The sequence below is a fragment of the Amblyomma mixtum genome, chromosome 2 (assembly GCF_055824585.1).
Source record: "Amblyomma mixtum isolate Tamu chromosome 2, ASM5582458v1, whole genome shotgun sequence".
NCBI lineage: Eukaryota > Metazoa > Arthropoda > Arachnida > Ixodida > Ixodidae > Amblyomma > Amblyomma mixtum.
This window is the reverse complement of record NC_143013.1, coordinates 90,968,224-90,984,874: the sequence shown is the minus strand read 5'-3', so window position 1 is coordinate 90,984,874 and position 16,651 is coordinate 90,968,224. Positions and strand designations below refer to the sequence as shown.

The window sequence follows — 16,651 nt, the reverse complement described above, 5'->3', positions numbered from 1 at the left end:
TTCACTGGAGGAGGATGAAAAAAAAGTGGCACTTATGGACTTTATTAGAGGTCGAATCACAGCCTAATACGTGCTTTTTTGTAGTGCGGACAAGAGCCATCCAGTCGCTGTGCATTGCCACGGTCAGCCATGCTGGCCAGTGGGAAGGAGGGAGTTTTGGGCAGTGCTGTGAAGAGCAGATGAACATCTTTTTGCTTGCGCAGCTGTAGACAAGAAGTGAGGCGACAAAATTAACACAGGGCACAAACAATTGAACGTTTCTTCTGCATGCAGCAAAATTTAAGGAACAAACTAAGAGAGGAGCTCTTGAAATTGTACATTTTGGACCTGAGTTCGTCAGGTAAGTTATCATGAAAGCAGCTCATTGTTGGAAGCCAGAATTTCTTTTGTTTAATGATCAATGCCCTATCCCAAGTAAGCATAAAAAAAAATGCTTTGGACTTCAAATTCCAAAGATGTGTTTGAGAGCAAGCTCTACAACTTTCAGTTTAAAGGAGCACAGACACCAAATTTTTGCTTTCGCGTCTTCGACCTTCTTTAAAATGAAACGTTACATGTTAGTAAACGTCGCTCACCTTGTGGTATTCCTCAACGACTGCTAAATAATTTATAATCGAATTTCTTCTTGCCCCTGTCACGGTTCTAGTTTCATCAGCTGGATGATGGCTGTTATGTGTAGTTGGTGTTTAGGTCACACGAACCGGAAAAAAACTATATAATTGCTGACACATTGTTTTTGAGCGAAAAGCTCCTCTTCTCACATGCAAAGCTGAAGGTCAAACAACGCTTGGATTTGACCTCTAACTGGAGGCTCGCCAGAGGTGTGGCTATGACGTCATACCACGTGACTTGTCGCAGCTGTAACCGCTCATTCCGCTGCTGCGCCGACCGCCGCCCCGACCCCTCGCTCTCGCCAGTCATGTCACACGACTAACCACGTGATTCGCTCTTGCTGAACAAAGGCCAGCGCTCGCCGCCTGAACACCGCAGAGACACGGATCCAGAATCGGTTACCGGGACAAGTTGTTCGAATGAACATTGGAGGCGCCAGGTGCTTCTAGCGATCCCTACGACAGAAAGCGTCATGAAGCCGCGTAAGCTAGAGATAAGTCATGAAAGCAAGCTTGTCTAGTTGATGAAACCGATGAAGACCGGGAGGTAGTATTCGTACGTCTGGAGAAGCAGCGGCATAGGCAACAAGAGTATCTCAAGCAGAAAAGGGCAGCGGATGCTACCAACATCTCGATCCGCATTGACATTGGCCACTGGTTCGGTTGCCTTTCGCTCTATGTAACCTGGTTCAGCCGAGTTGAGCCACACCATTTTGTGTTTCGCCTCCATTGAAACACGGCCGCTGCAGTTGGATTCAAACCTGGGTACTCCGGCTCTCTAGACGAGCGCCTTAACCACTGAGCCACCGTGTGGGTTCTGCATAGAACGCCAGTGCACTTTGATGCATTCAACAAAACGCTGTTTCTGTTCGATACAACGCCCGCCGCGTAGAGCTCCGGCCACTCCGGCAGATGTGCGCTCCATCGTTGCATTCCAGAGAAGAAGAAAGGAGGCATCCCAGGTGTGCTGCCTACTCCCTCCGTGACGTCATACATCTTGGCCAAGTGGAACGGGAAAGCGCCTGCTGGCATCGCATGCGCAGAGCATGAAAGTGGGTTCTGCATAGAATGCCGGTGCACTTTGATGCGTTCGAATGCTGGTAGTGTTCGATGCAATGCCCGGTCGCCCACAGTGAAAGCTCCCGACCGGGCAAGGTAATAATAAAACACTGAAGCCATCATTATGTCTTGCATCACTGGGGCTATCGCTCGACTATTGGTTCAGCAGTGTTGAACCCCTCTATTTTTTTTCGTCATTCCAAATCTTGAAGTAGGCTGTCTTAAGTGTTGTAGTAAATTAAAACTATATATGTATCAGCGATTATATTTGTTTTTTAGTGCCTCACATGACCTTAACATCAACTACACGTCACAGCTATCATTCGGATGATGAAACCGAAATAGCATGAGAGAAGAAATTCAATTATAAATTAGGTAGTAGTAGTCGTAGGTGAATACCACATGGTGAACCATGTATTCTAGCATCTAATGCATCACTCGAAAGAAGAAGACATGCAATTAAATGTCTATGGTCCTTTAAAGCTAGCCCGTAGCTGTTGAGGTGCTTGCCCATAGTTCTAAAATTTCAACACTTTGCATACATAGTTCGTTAAAGGAGTATGGACGCCTAATTTTTGTGGCATGTTTTCTTCTCTATAATGATGCAGAAGACACTACTATGCATGAATCGCCATGTGGTATTCACCTACGACCGCTAAATAGTTTATAATCAAATTTTTCTGCCCTGCTGTTTCGGTTTCCAGAGAGTGAATTGTAGGTCACGTGAGGCATGGAAGAACTGCAACATAATCGCTGCTTCGTCGTTTTAATTCACTACAATGCTGAAACCAGCCATCCTCAGGAGCCGAAATGGCACCGTATGCAGAAGCAGCAATTATATTGCAGTTTTTCATGCCTCACGTGACCTATAACCTATGACGTCACAACCATCGTTCGGTTGAAACCGAAACCAAAGCAGCACAAGGAAGAAATTTGATTATAAATTATTTAGTGGTCGTAGGAGGATACCACATGATAATTCATGTATAAAAATGCCTTTACAATAATAATTCCATAATAATGCCATTAAAATGAAAAAAACACACACCCGAATATTAGGTGTCTATGCTCTTTTAAAAAAAAAATACAGAAAACAGCGCATAAAAGCCACAACGCCATGAAATAATTTTGTTATTAATAAATAATTTTGTTAATTTGTTTTGTTCCTGCGGTTGTTATGCCTCTAAAACACTATCTGTTCTTTTTTTTCGTGTAAATTACAATGTATACTACAGGTTTTTGTTTATTTCTTTTGTTTTCTACATGTGCTTTCTGTTCTTATGTATTGCACCTCGGCGCTTGCTCAATCTTATTTTGTGTTGTGTGCCATTGCTCCCCCCTATGCAATACCCTCGATTGAGGGCCTTTAGGGGTTTATTGAATAAATAAATAAATAAATAAATAAAAAGCTGGAGCTGGTTGATGCCGGTATGGATAGCGCGAGTTCGCGGAGGAGGAAAAAAGTTGATGATAATGATGAGCCGTGGCCTTGCGCGCCATCTGTGGGTGTTGGATAGAAACTCCTATGCGCACTCATTTCGAAGGCTAATCCCGCGTCGGTCGTGAGAAGGTTGGGTGTGGCCCTTACAAAGGTTTTTTTTTAGTACTTTCTTCAGGAAAGCAAGGTATGGCCCGCACATGGGCACGGCCCTCACATGTGTTTACACGGTATTGCCCACTACTTTTGGAATTAACAGCTTGGCAGCACAAGGCCTCTGCCATAATGAACATGCAAACCCATTAAGAACTTCAGTGTAGTTGCCATCAACTACGGGTGCACTTGTAAAATGGAAGGTTTTTTTCATGCTAAAAGCTGCCTTACCATGGCTTCAGAAAACTGACTACAATAAGTGCACTTCCACTGTCACATGATGCACAATACGCAAGAAAGGAGTAGTGTACAAGGGTAATGCCCACAAAGAGTGACGGGGTAGACTTGACGAGGATCTCGTTTGCCTGTGTTTGCTTCATCTCCTGCAGCAGCGGGCCAGGAAACACCTGCCGCAGGAAAATCTTCTGATCCTCCGTGAACGGTGGCTCAGGCAGGAAGGTAATCTGCTTCTGGTCCTCCTCTGTGAGTGCATGAAAAAAGAACCCATTCTCAGTGGGGCATTCACTCTACAGCACCCTCTTGCATACAGAAAAATGCCCCTGTGCCACAAGGCTAGCTATGCATAGTAGAGCAACACAAATGTGCTCGGCGTAACCCCTCAGTGTGGTGCACAATTAAAGTAAAGGGGTAATTGTCCATTTGGGTAAATGCCAAGGAGTAACTACTCCCGTATTCATATAGTTGTTCCACCGACAGCTTCAACCATCACTCAACTTTAATTGCAGTTTAGCGGCATTATATAGCGGTGTCAACAGCTGCTAAACTCTTAATGGCAGTAAACGTCAAGAAATGCCAGTGACAGTAGCCAAAAAACATCACACAGTGATAAAGCATCACAAACTCAACCACACCAACTGACAGGGTGATTTTTTTTCCAGCATATTACCTCCGTGATTACTTTTCCCCTCAGAAACCTAGATTTTGCATTCATAACTACAGTTGATTCAGATTATATCATGCAGCTCAGACCATTTGTAACGTAACCGCTTATAGTGCGGGACCGCATTATATGAGGCTTTTGCGACAACCGCTTCGCTTCCCATAGAGTTCAATGTATTGGTGTACCGCTTAATATGCAGCAGCATGTAACTGGAGACCACGTATAGTGCAGTTTCTGGAAAGCCTGGCGGCCCGCATACTAGCACGGGCCCATGGGTATCGGCTAGCACGACGGGCGCGCCAAGCGTGCTTCCCAGACTGCGCAAGAAGAGGGCAGGGTGGGGGAGCATCGTCAGCACGGTTCAAAGCAAGGCTGAAGGTAAGGAGAAGAGAGATAAAAAAAAACAGAAGTCGCAAAGCAGGCTTTGTTCCTCTCACTCTTCGATGCACCTACATCGAGCACACTTACTGGATAGAATTTGAAAGCACGTGATGGCATAGCCATTGACTGGAGCATGCTCGAGCGGCGGCGAGTGCATGACCCTGCAAGCGCTGCTCGTACCACGCAACGCACACGTGCGGCAGCATCTTGTCATGCCTGAGCCCATAAGTGAGATAAGTGTCGTTGCGTGTAGCGAAAAGTTGTCAACATGTGTAAGTCTACCATCCTCGGTCGTCTTCAGTTCCAATGGCCTCTGGACCTCCGAAAGCCAGGAAACGGCAAGCTTTGTCTCTCGAAACCAAGCAGAGCATTATAAGGATGTCGAGAGCGATTCGAAAAGGCTGCGGTGGCAAAAAAGTATGGTGTTGCCAATGCTACTGAGTCCGCCATTTGGAAGAATAGCAACAAATTGTGACAACAGCTGAAGAAAGACTCCGCGTCGCTTGATGTGGATTCTTGCGTCAAAGTACGAAGATGTTGACGCCGCTTTGTTTAAACAGTTAAGCTCTCCAAAAAGAGTAGGCTCTTGGCTGCTTGAAAATAATTTTAACGCACAAATTTGTTCACTTGTTTGTCTACTTGGAGCTAGGACCTACAACGCCTCCTCTCAGGACTAGCCCTCACAAGTGAAACAACATCGCTGGAAGGGGGTGTCAAAAAAATAGTCAGTAAACAAACACTTCATGCCATCAAAACAGACAAGAAGTAAACCAAAAAGGAAAGAAAGCACGCCTGCATCAAGATTATGCTGTACTTCTCGCACTGTCATGTTAGAGCGTTCCACACATGGGAATGAAATGAAGCCTGAGCAAAGGTCTCACAGCTAATTTGCAATGTGCCAGGCGAATAACACAGCCTAAAGGGAGTAGTCCTGTTCTCGTACTGTTCTTACCAGGCCCGCTGGGGTCGAAGTATTCTGGCTGCTTGCGGTTCATGCCGAGCTTGGTGCGCACCTCTACCGAGCACTCCTGGCTGGTGGTCACAAAGAGCACGGGCATGAAGCGCTTCAGGTGGCCCAGCACTTGCACGACGTCCGTGTTGGAGAGGTGCACGAGCACGTCTGGACCCTCTGCAAAGTATGGGTGCAACCTGGCAGGTCATTCTAGACCTGAACGCGTAGTACACTTGCAAACGGGAGCCCACTATGGTGGCTTAGTGGCTATGGCATTCAGCTGCTGAGCCCAAGGGGGCAGGACCGAATACCAGCAGCGGCAGCCACATTGTCATGCAGCTAAAACACAAAAAAAGACCATGTGCTACGCGATGTCAGTGCATATTAAAGAGACACCGAGGTCAAACCGCAGTTGACCTGTATCGATAGGGTACCGTGTTCTGGTCAAAAGGAGATCACTCTCACTGAAAGCAAATTTTATAAGCGAGGAAAAAAATTTAAAAAAAAAAAGAAACACGGGTGTCATCATCGCTGGCCAATTTCATATTAAAATTTGTGCGTTGACACCAGTATCTTTGCATGAATCCGAGAGGCTATACTACAACGCCTCTCACCTAAAACTGCTGGCAAACAGTCCTATTCGGTGTAGATAGCTCAAGTTTCAATCAAATGGCCAGAAATTCTTAATCAATCTTCTTGTTTTTTTTATTGTGTTTATTTTGTGTCTTGTTGTTCCGCCACATTTCGATTCTTGCTGACTACCAGTTATTGCTCTTTTCTTGGTTCTTTTTTCTTGCCCTGTTACTCATGTTAATGTTCCTTCTATGTATTCAAGTTGAAATTTTTACCACCCCCTATGTAATACCCTCGTGAAGAGGGCCTTTAGGGGTATCTTGAAATAAAAAATAAAGATAAAAAATGGCCAGAAATTCACTGCTTGTTGCTGTTAATACATCAAAACCTCATTGATGCATTCCTAGTTCATATGCTCAATATCGCAGGAATAGAACTGTCCCACAGAGTTACGCTATTCTTCTTCCGGTTAATACATACCCTCATAACATAATTTCCTGCATAAATCCTGGTCACATGTCATGTTTAGCCACCAACCGCATGTGCGCAAACATACGAGTGGGCTGAACCTAGAGGCACACAGCACGGAAGAGCTGGAATGCAGGTGCAGACACCCGCAATGCTGGCTTCTCTGTTGTGAATTGATGCAAACGGGCGAAGTGTAAAAAATAAATAAATAAAGAGATGCATTCACACACGAGAGGGCCCTTCTCGCGAGGACGCAACATGAAGAAGAGAAACGCAGCAGCTTCTTCGGAGTGTCTCAGGGCAAGGAAGCGAAGCATCTGAGAACTACACGGATGTGCTCACATACGAGTAGGTCAGTTCTGGAGAACACGAAGCGAGCACTGCGACAGTAAGCCGTGCGGCGACTTCTCTGCAATGCAACCCGAACAAGGAGGCAAAGCATTCGTAAACGAAGAAGAGATCACTAATTTTGTCATTGCTGTAAATGGACTGCATGTGTTGCTAAGTTTTTTCCCCACCAAGAGCAACACAAATGATTACTAAATTCTGCGAGCACTAGAAAAAAAACTGCTCAGGTCTTGTGCCCAGGAATGCTAATTGAGATTAGTTACATTTTTCAAAATTGGGCGGTTGAAATCGTATCTAAGTTTTCTCGGATAATATGTTTTTTCCCGTCTTGTTTCAAAAACGTGTCACGGTTTTACTATAGTTCTGGGCACCCGAATCTTGTTTGCCTCTGCAACTACTGTTTGTTGCTGTTGCTAGAGTTCAAGCAGCAGAGGCGCTCTGAGGAAAACAGAGTGGTAGTAGGATCAGAATGACTTTTTTCACATGTCAAGTTGCATGAATTTCTGTCAGCACTCTTGCTGTAATTGAAAGCTGTAATTCCAAATGGAATCAGTAAACGAAGCAAAAAGTACTTTCGCAATGGTGCCAACAATTTTTATTCTCCAGAAAACGGTTACCAAGTCGCTGAGAAAATCACCAAATGGATGATTGCATGCTGGTAAGACAGTCCAGTAATTCCACTATTTGTAAAATCATGCCGCCAACTATTTACCACTCTCATGCGACGAAGCAGTGAGTGTAACGTATAGTAAAACCTCTTTGATACACTCCCGGTTCATACGATGTCCCGGTTCGTACGCTCAAAATCGCGGACACTCAAAATGCCCCATTGAGTTACACTATATTTCGCTTGAGTTACACGTTCTCGGATAACACGATTTCCCGGTTCCCAGCTACTACGTTTAAAATTTAGACAAAATGTGGTCGTATAATACATTTATTGACCAACCGCACACGTGCAAACATACAAGTGGGCCGAACATGATGGCACGCGAGACGCGACATGAGTTGAAATGCAGCAGCAGTCACCCGCCGGGATGGCTTCTCTGCAGTGTCTAGTTGCAAAGAGGCGAAGCATTATAATCACCAACAACAAAAATAAAAACCGTGCACTACCATTCGAGACAGCCGTTTTTTTGCGGGGATGCGACATGAAAAGGAGAAAAGCTGAGGGCCTTCGCGGCGCATAAGGGCAAGGGGGCGAAACATCTATGAATCACAGCGACACACTTACATATACAGCAGGCCGGGTCCACTGTGGTGGTTTTCACATAATACTTCGTTGCAGAAGGGGTGAAGCTTCCAAAAAATTACCAGGAAGGGATGTTGGTTACTTTCGCCATTACCGTCGACGGACTTAATGTGCTGCAAAGTTCCATTTGCGCTTAAGACAGCGCAAGCGCGGACTGAATTCTGCCAGCACTAGAGAAGCTAGGATCTGTTCAGAACTTGTGCCAGAAACGCTAATCAACATTTTTTTGATGTGAAATTGTCCTTTGTACCTCATTCAACACTTATATTTTTCAAAATTAGGCGGCTTCGATCGCTCGTTTTCCCAGACAATGTGTGCTTTTCAAAGTTGTCTTAAAAACGTACCGGCGTCATGCAAAGGAAGCATAGACAAGATAGAGGCAAAAATAACTGGCATTGTTTAACTGTGCAGCATAATGTGCTAAGCCCAGTGATAGCTGTCACGTTTGCTGATGTGATTCTCATTGTACTTCACACCGTTCATACATTCCCCTCCCACACATAACTTCCCCAGTGTTGCTACCAAACTACCTCGTCAGTAACGGCCATGGCACCCCAAGTACACCACTCACCCTCCCCCATTAGCTTTCGTGGTGCTTCTCCGCATCCGGTTCCCTTCCCTCCATCGCTAACCTTAGTTGGTGTTACCATCCCACCTTATTGCTGTACACCATTGGCTGTGCTCCTCCTCGCACATCTGTGGCATATGCTGAAAACTGTGAACATCCATGCTAGAACGAAACTATCAATGAGAAGATGGCTGCCGCCGCTCCTGCCACAAGAATCACTCTGCTGTGAGGCAGTTACAGCAATGGCTCATCACCAGTGCTGGCTGCGGCTGCAATGGCACCCACCTTGGAGTGGTGGGATGTAGAACTCAAAGCCCTGGCTCGAGGCAATGACCCAGTGTTCGCCGGATGCCACCTTGTAGGAGCCCACACGGATGCTGCGGCAGCTGAAGAGCATCACTTTGTCGGCCAGTGGTGTGCCCGGGCTGCAGCTGGCCTCAGTGCAAGGGCCTTGTGACACCTCGGGCAACATGGCTGAAAAGCGTGCCCTTACTCCTACCGAGCCAGAGTGAGGTCTCCAAGGTAGGGTTCCCCGTACCTGTTGGCAAATGCATATACCAATGCACAAACAAGTCAGGGCAGAAAAAAACACTCACAGGACGATTGCCGCTATGTAATGCGAGATCCGTGACTGCTGTTAGCAGTGATCATATTGTTTTTTCATTCTTATTTGTAGGCTTCTGCGAATATTTGACAATTTCAAATATTTGGTCGAATCGTGAAGTATCTGACAGTCAGTTCAATCTGACTATTTGCAGTTTGAAATCTCAAAAGCATTAATGCGAAAGCCTTTAATGCCTCATCACTGTCGACAGAAGGTTGTCAACAGAAGCTTGTCAGCAGAGGTGTCACGCTTTTCGGTTGGTCGAAATGGTTATGACATCAGGGTGTGTGGATTCGGAGTAAGAGGTCACCCACGGAAATTTAAAAAATAAAAATAAAATGTTAAAAACAAAAATCGAAATAAATAAAAAACAACAGAAAAAATAAAAAGTTAAAAATAAAGTAGATAAAAATCTAAATAAATGAAAACAAAAACAAAAAAGCAAAAAAAAGGAAAAAAAATACAGAAATCAATGCCAAACAGTGCACCAGGAAAGGCTTTCACCTTGCAGCACTTTAGAGAGCCAAAGCGCCCCCTGAATTTTTTTGGTGCAGAGTGAATTATATCTTTCCGGTACACCAGCCTCGTGCAGTTTCAGTTCGACGTGCATCCTGCGAGGTGGCATCTATGCGGTTGCACAGCTAAAAGCAGCAGGCCCACAATGACACGATAACAATGAAGACCAGAAGTTAGATTAATTGCTGATCAAAGCAGATGAAATGGCGCAGCTTCCATCCCTTCCACTTACGTGCAGCCCTAATGACTATGTGGCAAATCCAACTGCCAATGGTCCCTGCAGTTACAGATCCTGGCGCCACGCACGCTACGAAGGTTACTGGAACAAGAGGTTTGCTCTTGCATTACCTACCGGTGACCTGAAAAAGCAACTACCAGTGCAAGTGGGCTGGATATACGGCACGGAGTTAGAATTTTCATTAATTGCACAGGTTTGTATGCAAATTGACAAGCATTTCGAAACGTGGAGCTCCACCTACCAAAGCCGGAATGGGCACTGGCATGAGACGCATAACACTTGCATTTCAGCTACACCTACCTCAGACCCTGCATATATATTTACTTCATTTCATACATTGCATGCAACACTGCTAAAGCTAGCGCGCCTGTTCGCGCATGCTAAGTACGTGCCCAAAAAGTAGTTCGCCCTGCAACCAAAGTGAACACAAGCATATTTCTTTGCAACAGGCCATAAGCCGCAAATGACAACCTCCTGGACTTCGTTTTAGCTCCTGCCACATTTTCATCCTCCAGCTCATCGAGACTTCAACAAGTAAGAATGACTTTGGCGGTTTGATACGCGACTGGTAGGGCGAATCACCCTTATTCCATCCGCACCTAAAAAGAAGTTCACACACAGGGAAAATTATAGCCAGAAGGTCTGAGTACTGAGCGCCTAAGAGCTTTAATGGTAATTTTCAGTGCTACCACTTCGTTTTATACCGCTCTTTGTTTTTGTTCAAACACTGACCGAGACTTCGAAAAGAACTAATGATACGTGGCGGAGTAATATCGCTTCGCGGACACACTACTCCTGCAGCCTCCACAGCATTGCCTGCTATATATGAAACAGAGTGTAGGTTGGCTCCATGTCTAGGCTGAGTCACTTATTTTTGGATGGCCATTTTTGCAAAATGCCGACACAGCTTCAATGCAGTTCTTTTTCATGTACCAGCCTTGCGTGCCAAAACTATCTGAATATTCGCTTCGAAATTATTCCAAGAAAATTACTAGTAACTTTAAACCAAAAAATGTGCTATTTGCACAAGCCTAATTATTGTCTTCTTTGGTAGATACATGCTGCCACTTTGTTGGAACCACTCTTGGCAGCATGTTGACACGTTGTGCTGCAGTGACGTCACGCATGACATCACTGGGTAAGCGATGCCACGCATGACATCACTGGGCAAGCGAGATATGCCAACACTGATGCCACAGAACCAGGAAAAGCACCTTGAAGCTTGCTTGACCTAGGTCGCCCACAGCCCATCTACGTCACATGACCCTATGATATCATCACAACCTGCCAAATGGATTGTGAGTAAACTGCTGACTGTGGCAGGTGGCAATTAATGATTGGCCCTGACTCACGGGAGGTTGAACAGCTGCCATTGGAAAAAGTAAACCTCAGCCTGGTCAACCAATAAACTGGGCCAAGGCCAATCTTTTCCCTGGTTTAAACTATAGCAGAAGAGGTACTACTATGCTGATTTCAAATATGAACACGCATATGCTTTATTTGGCTAATGAAGATAACTTTTAAGCATGTAACCATTATTAGCAACAGAACACGGGTTAAATGGAGCCTAGGCAGCTAGGGCAATCATGTACCATCATAAAACATGAATGACGCTAGTTGGTGCTTCTTCAAAGCTGCAAGCAGAAAAGAAAAAACTATCGTGTTCACAGACAGTTTTCGCGTGTCGTTCCAGCCTGGCGGTAATCTTCCTTGTAGTGTTTGCATGTCAGCACACAAACACAACAAGGAAGATTTTATAAAACATATAGGCTATGCCAAAGGCTTTTTACACCAACTTGATCACAGAACTGTGTTAAAAGCATACAACTCCAATTGGGAGCAGCCCATTCTGAAATTATAGTCTGCAACCGCCGTGCGGAATGGGCTGTGTCACACCATGCAGTCAAGGCAACAAATAAAACATAGTCAAATCTGAAGCTAAAATTTATATTCCACTGATGCATTCTATGCCTGTTTAGAGAACGACAACTCAAAGCAAGCAGAAATCGATGGTCAAGAGAATTTAGGACATTTTAAAAATTAATCAGTGGGGAATTAGAAGGTAGGCTTGGTGAGGGCTAACTTGGCCGCTGCTCTTACATGCGACGGAGAACTGGAGCGAGACAAAAGTACAGATTAAGCAAAGCCGCAGTTAGAATTAAGTGGCTGTAAAATGCGTTTAAATCACAGTAAAACCTTCATACGCTCATAGTTCATACACTCAGAATTTAAGGGCGAAATTCACAGGCAATCAGTGCAGTTCATAGAAATGGAAATGCATTGGCATGTGTGCGTCATTTTTGTGAGTGCTTTGCGTTGATGAACAGAGTTCATTCCCATGAATGATGATGTAGTGCACAGTGACGCTATAAAGTGGAGCCGCTAAGAATGGCAATTCCCAGCCTGCGAAAGAGGAAAATAAAGTTGAATGGCATGTGATCAGTGCGCAAGGCACGGCACGGGCTGTTCGGTTCGAGAAGCCTGCCACGCTGGGCCTCTTGTTCTAGTGCTCCACTGCGACCCCGTAAATTCTCTACAGTGGTGACTCCGGCCTATGAAATGACTGACCCCAGCATTGTAGAGAATTTATGGGGTCACAGCGAAGCGGAAGATCGAATCGGCAAGGGTTTGTTTTGCAGCCGTGAAAGCGGCCACAGCTGCGGAAGACCAGGAAATGGCGGAGGAGGAGGATTTGGTTGTGTGAAGAAGGTCGGTCAAGGGGAGAAGAAGCTCGGCGTACTGCGGGATAAATAAAGTGCCAGGAAAAATTCACTAGGCCCAGGAACTCTCGGAGCTTGCATAGGGTAGTGGGTGCTGGGAAGTCCTTAACAACTTTGACGTGAGAAGGCAATGGACGAATTCCCTGTGCCGAGATGTGGTGGCCCAGGAATTCGAGCTCAGAAGAGCCGAAGACATATTTCTGGGCGTTGACGGCCAAGCCAAATTCTTGGAGGTGTTGAAAGAGTTCCCGGAGGTGACGCTCATGATCTTGCGGAGTACGACTTGCGACGAGGATGTCGTCGATGTATGCAAATACAGCCGGGAGTCCGCACGTCACTTCAACAATGAGTCTTTGGAAAGTTTGAGCAGTGTTTCATAGCCCAAAGGGCATGTGCACGTACTCAAACAGGCTGAAGTGATGGCTAGTGATGGCTATCTTCAGGATATCAGCCGGTTCAACTGGGATTTGATGGTACGCTTTGACTTTGACGAGGTTCACTTTACTAAAGATCTTGCATCTCTTCAGATGTCCAGTGAAGTCTTGAATATGTGGAAGGGGATAGCTGTCGTGGACCGGGTGAGCGTTGAGAGCCTTGTAGTCGCCGCACAGACGCTAGTCACCTTGTTCTTGGGCACCAGATAGAGTGGTAAGGCCTAAGTGCTGGATAAAGGACAATTAATACCCAGCTGAGGCATGTGGTTGAATTCCCGTTTAGCAATAGCCAGACGCTCGCCCAAGAGGCGGCACGGATGAGCTGCAATGAATGGACCACGCGTGACAATGTGGTGGGTGGCTTGGGGAATGCTTGGGTGGCTGGTGGAGATTACAAGACCTTGTGATATCGGGAAAATCTGCAAGGACTTGGGCGTACGAGAATGATGGTATCAGTGTGCGGATGCCAGTGGAAGCAACAGCCGGTTTAAACGCCAGTGATGGAAAGGTGCATTGTACTGTCGATGAGACGATGGCGACGCATGCTGACGTCCAGATCAAAATGCGTTCGGATCCGAGGATGGGTTGATGGACGTCGGTGACGATGATGACCCATCGAAATGTGCGCCGCTGGCCAAGGTCCAGAGTGAGGGACGCTGACTTCAGCACCTGTGTCAACAAGGAAAAGCTGGCTGGAAATGCAATCCATGACATGAAAGCGTGGCCAAGGTGAAGGGCAACGTCACATGCTGCCGTCAGTGATCTCGCAGCACGTTCCCCAACCATTTGCATGGTGGAATGCATTGCCGGGCACAGTGTTGAAAAGTGCGGTGATGCCAGATAATACGCTGACTGCGAGGACTGGAAGAGTGCGAACCTCTCGGCGAAGACGAACGATGGTGAGGACTTGAGGAGAAGCCGTGCTGGGCATGAGAGGATGTCCGAAGTGCATTGAGAGAAGCGGCCGGCTGGTCGATCCGGGTCTCTAATCACGAAATGAAAGAGGACTCTTGTGGAGAGGAGAGGGCGGCGACAATGATTTAGCCTCTTTGTTATCCTGCTGCGGTGGTTCAAATCTCCCACCATTCCATGTGACTTGTACCATGCTCATCAGATGGCACTTCCTTTTGTAGGGTGGTGACATCTCCGCTGTTTTGATGCACAAGCTCATTTAGCCACATAAAAATATGAAAAACACCCACTTTTCTCCAGGTGCTCAACTCCAGTAATAAAAAAAAGGAAAGGTTCCTGCTCATGCCACGCATCTCCTGTGAATCATGCAAACAACCTATCGGTAACTATGGGCATGCACTGCTTGTGCCTTACATTCTTTGCTAGGTACTGGTTTATTGCGCTGCTTTTGGACACAGTTCTTGTAGTGCCACTTGGTGTAACGTTTCAGAAGTGAAAGCTGCGGAGACTGCTGTGTTTGTCGCAGACAGGTGCTGATTGTGGTGGAGCACGGCACGTTGTGTCAACTGCGTTCGCTCGTTGCAATAGTAGACACTCCTCTCGTGGCATTCGTGCTTTATCTTATTAAACTTTCATGTACTTCAGTCAAATTTCAAGTAACACAGCAATTGTTAATGGATTGTGGGTGCAGCGAGTTCGTTATATCAAGATAGACTGCCGCAGCAACGTTTTTACATAGAATTTGCAAACACTCATGCTTCAACAGCGGTGGAGTTGGGAAATTGAGAAACTTCATAATATTGAGGAATTCGCTACTTGGAGGTTCGTTACATCTAGGCTTAACTGTACATAGAACTCCATTTCAGCAACAATGATTCCTGGTGCATTATGCGACCCTGCGAGTTATGTGATCTTGTTAGTTATGCTACCCTGTGTGTGATGCCACCACCTTGCGAGCGATATGACCATGAGTTTATGTAGTGTGACGCTGCAAGTGGTCAGCCCTGTTGGTTATACTACCCCGTCAGTGGTCCTATCCTAAAGTGAGGCTACCCTGCGAGAGATGCTTCCCTGTGAGTGCCGTTACTCTGTGAGGGACGCTATACTCTGCGAGTTATGCTACTTTGTAAGCAACCCTACTCTGCTAGTCCAGCTACCCTGTGAGTTATGTGACCTTGTGAGTAATGCAACCCTGTATGTGCTGCAACCCTCTGTGTGATGCCAGCCTGTGAGCGATATGACGATGACGATGCGTCTATGTACTCCGACCCTGCTAGTGGTTGACCCTGTTGGAGATGTTGCCCCTGTCAGAATGCCACGGGCATGCAAATGACGCAGCCCTTTAAACAACGTGGCCCTGCGAGAGACGCTCCCCTGTGTAAGCAATCAGTCTATGAGTCACACTATCCTGCAAGACGTATTTCTCTGCGAGTCAGCTTTCCTGCAAGAGATGCGATCCTGCAAGTGAGCCTACAAATGAGGTGCACTTGTAACTAATAACACATTTCCAGTGATCCGATCCCGTGAGTGATGCTACCCTGTAACTATCACCACTCTGCATACGATGCACAATCTGCAAGAAGTGAACAATGTACAAAAATTGCGGCCACCAGTGGTGATGGGGAAGACTTGATGAGGACTTGAATGGCCTCGTCTTCTGTGATCTCCTGCAGCAGAGGGCCAGGATACACCTGCCGCAGGAAAGTCTTCTTATCCTCCGAGAATGGTGGCTCAGGCAGGAAGGTAATCCGCTTCTGGTTCTCCTCTGTGTGTGCATGAAAAAACAAGCCACCCTCAACGCAGCACTTTCTCTATAGCCCTCTTTTACCACACACAAATGCCCCCATGCTGTAATACCATGCACAGTAGAATAACACAGGGAACCTTAGTGACCTGTATGATATGTACTCGTGCAGTTGTGTCTAATTTGTTTAGCAGAACCAAGTACTATTGAAGTAAGGAAGTAAATGTCCATTTGGGTAGATCCCCCTCATTAATAGAGTTGCTCCGGAGACAGCTTCAGCTACTATTCAGCCCGCAGCACTGAACTTTATTCTCAGTTAGTGGTGTTACACGGCACTGTCAACACATGGTGAAATCTTATACCACTGAGTTTCAACAAATGCCAGCAACACTGACCAAAAACCATCAGACAATGACAAAGGAGATACCACATCAACTGAGAAGGTGATTTTTTTTCCAGCGTGTATCCTCTTTGTGTTTACTTTTCTCCTTTACTATTTCCTGACCACGCCCACTGAGCATCGTTAACCGACTAACGATGAATTAGCACATTAATTTGAAAACATTCCACATTGCTCATGGGCTCGCTGCACATCTGGTTTGTTATTCAATGAACCGAAGTCTCGTTTCTGAAGTAGTTTTCTTTTTTCTCGCCAGACAGCATCTTTTTAACACGCTGCGAAAACACGGTACTGCACTCATTGCCCGCTAACGACAACATCTTCGCTCGACTTCGGAGCTATTCCCGTCACTTACAGGCACGCTGCGCAATGTGGCTTT

The 16,651-nt window shown here is 46.0% G+C and overlaps 1 protein-coding gene across 3 annotated transcripts in view; it reads right to left on the bottom strand.

Annotated features, from left to right (window-relative positions):
• LOC149360117 (uncharacterized) overlaps positions 1–16,651 on the bottom strand; it is a 34,318-nt gene continuing 17,667 nt past the window's right edge. Inside the window, exons 5-9 of one of the 3 annotated variants that reach the window (XM_089572191.1) lie at positions 15,739–15,893; positions 8,990–9,242; positions 5,496–5,672; positions 3,627–3,742; positions 1–203 (exon numbers count right to left, since the gene is read on the bottom strand). In XM_089572191.1, coding sequence (XP_089428317.1) covers positions 57–203; positions 3,627–3,742; positions 5,496–5,672; positions 8,990–9,242; positions 15,739–15,893 — 848 coding nt within the window. In that variant the 3' untranslated portion in view covers positions 1–56. Of the gene's footprint in view, positions 204–3,583; positions 3,743–5,495; positions 5,673–8,989; positions 9,243–15,738; positions 15,894–16,651 lie in introns of all 3 variants that reach the window. The other 2 variants (XM_089572192.1, XM_089572190.1) reach the window with 2 other exon arrangements.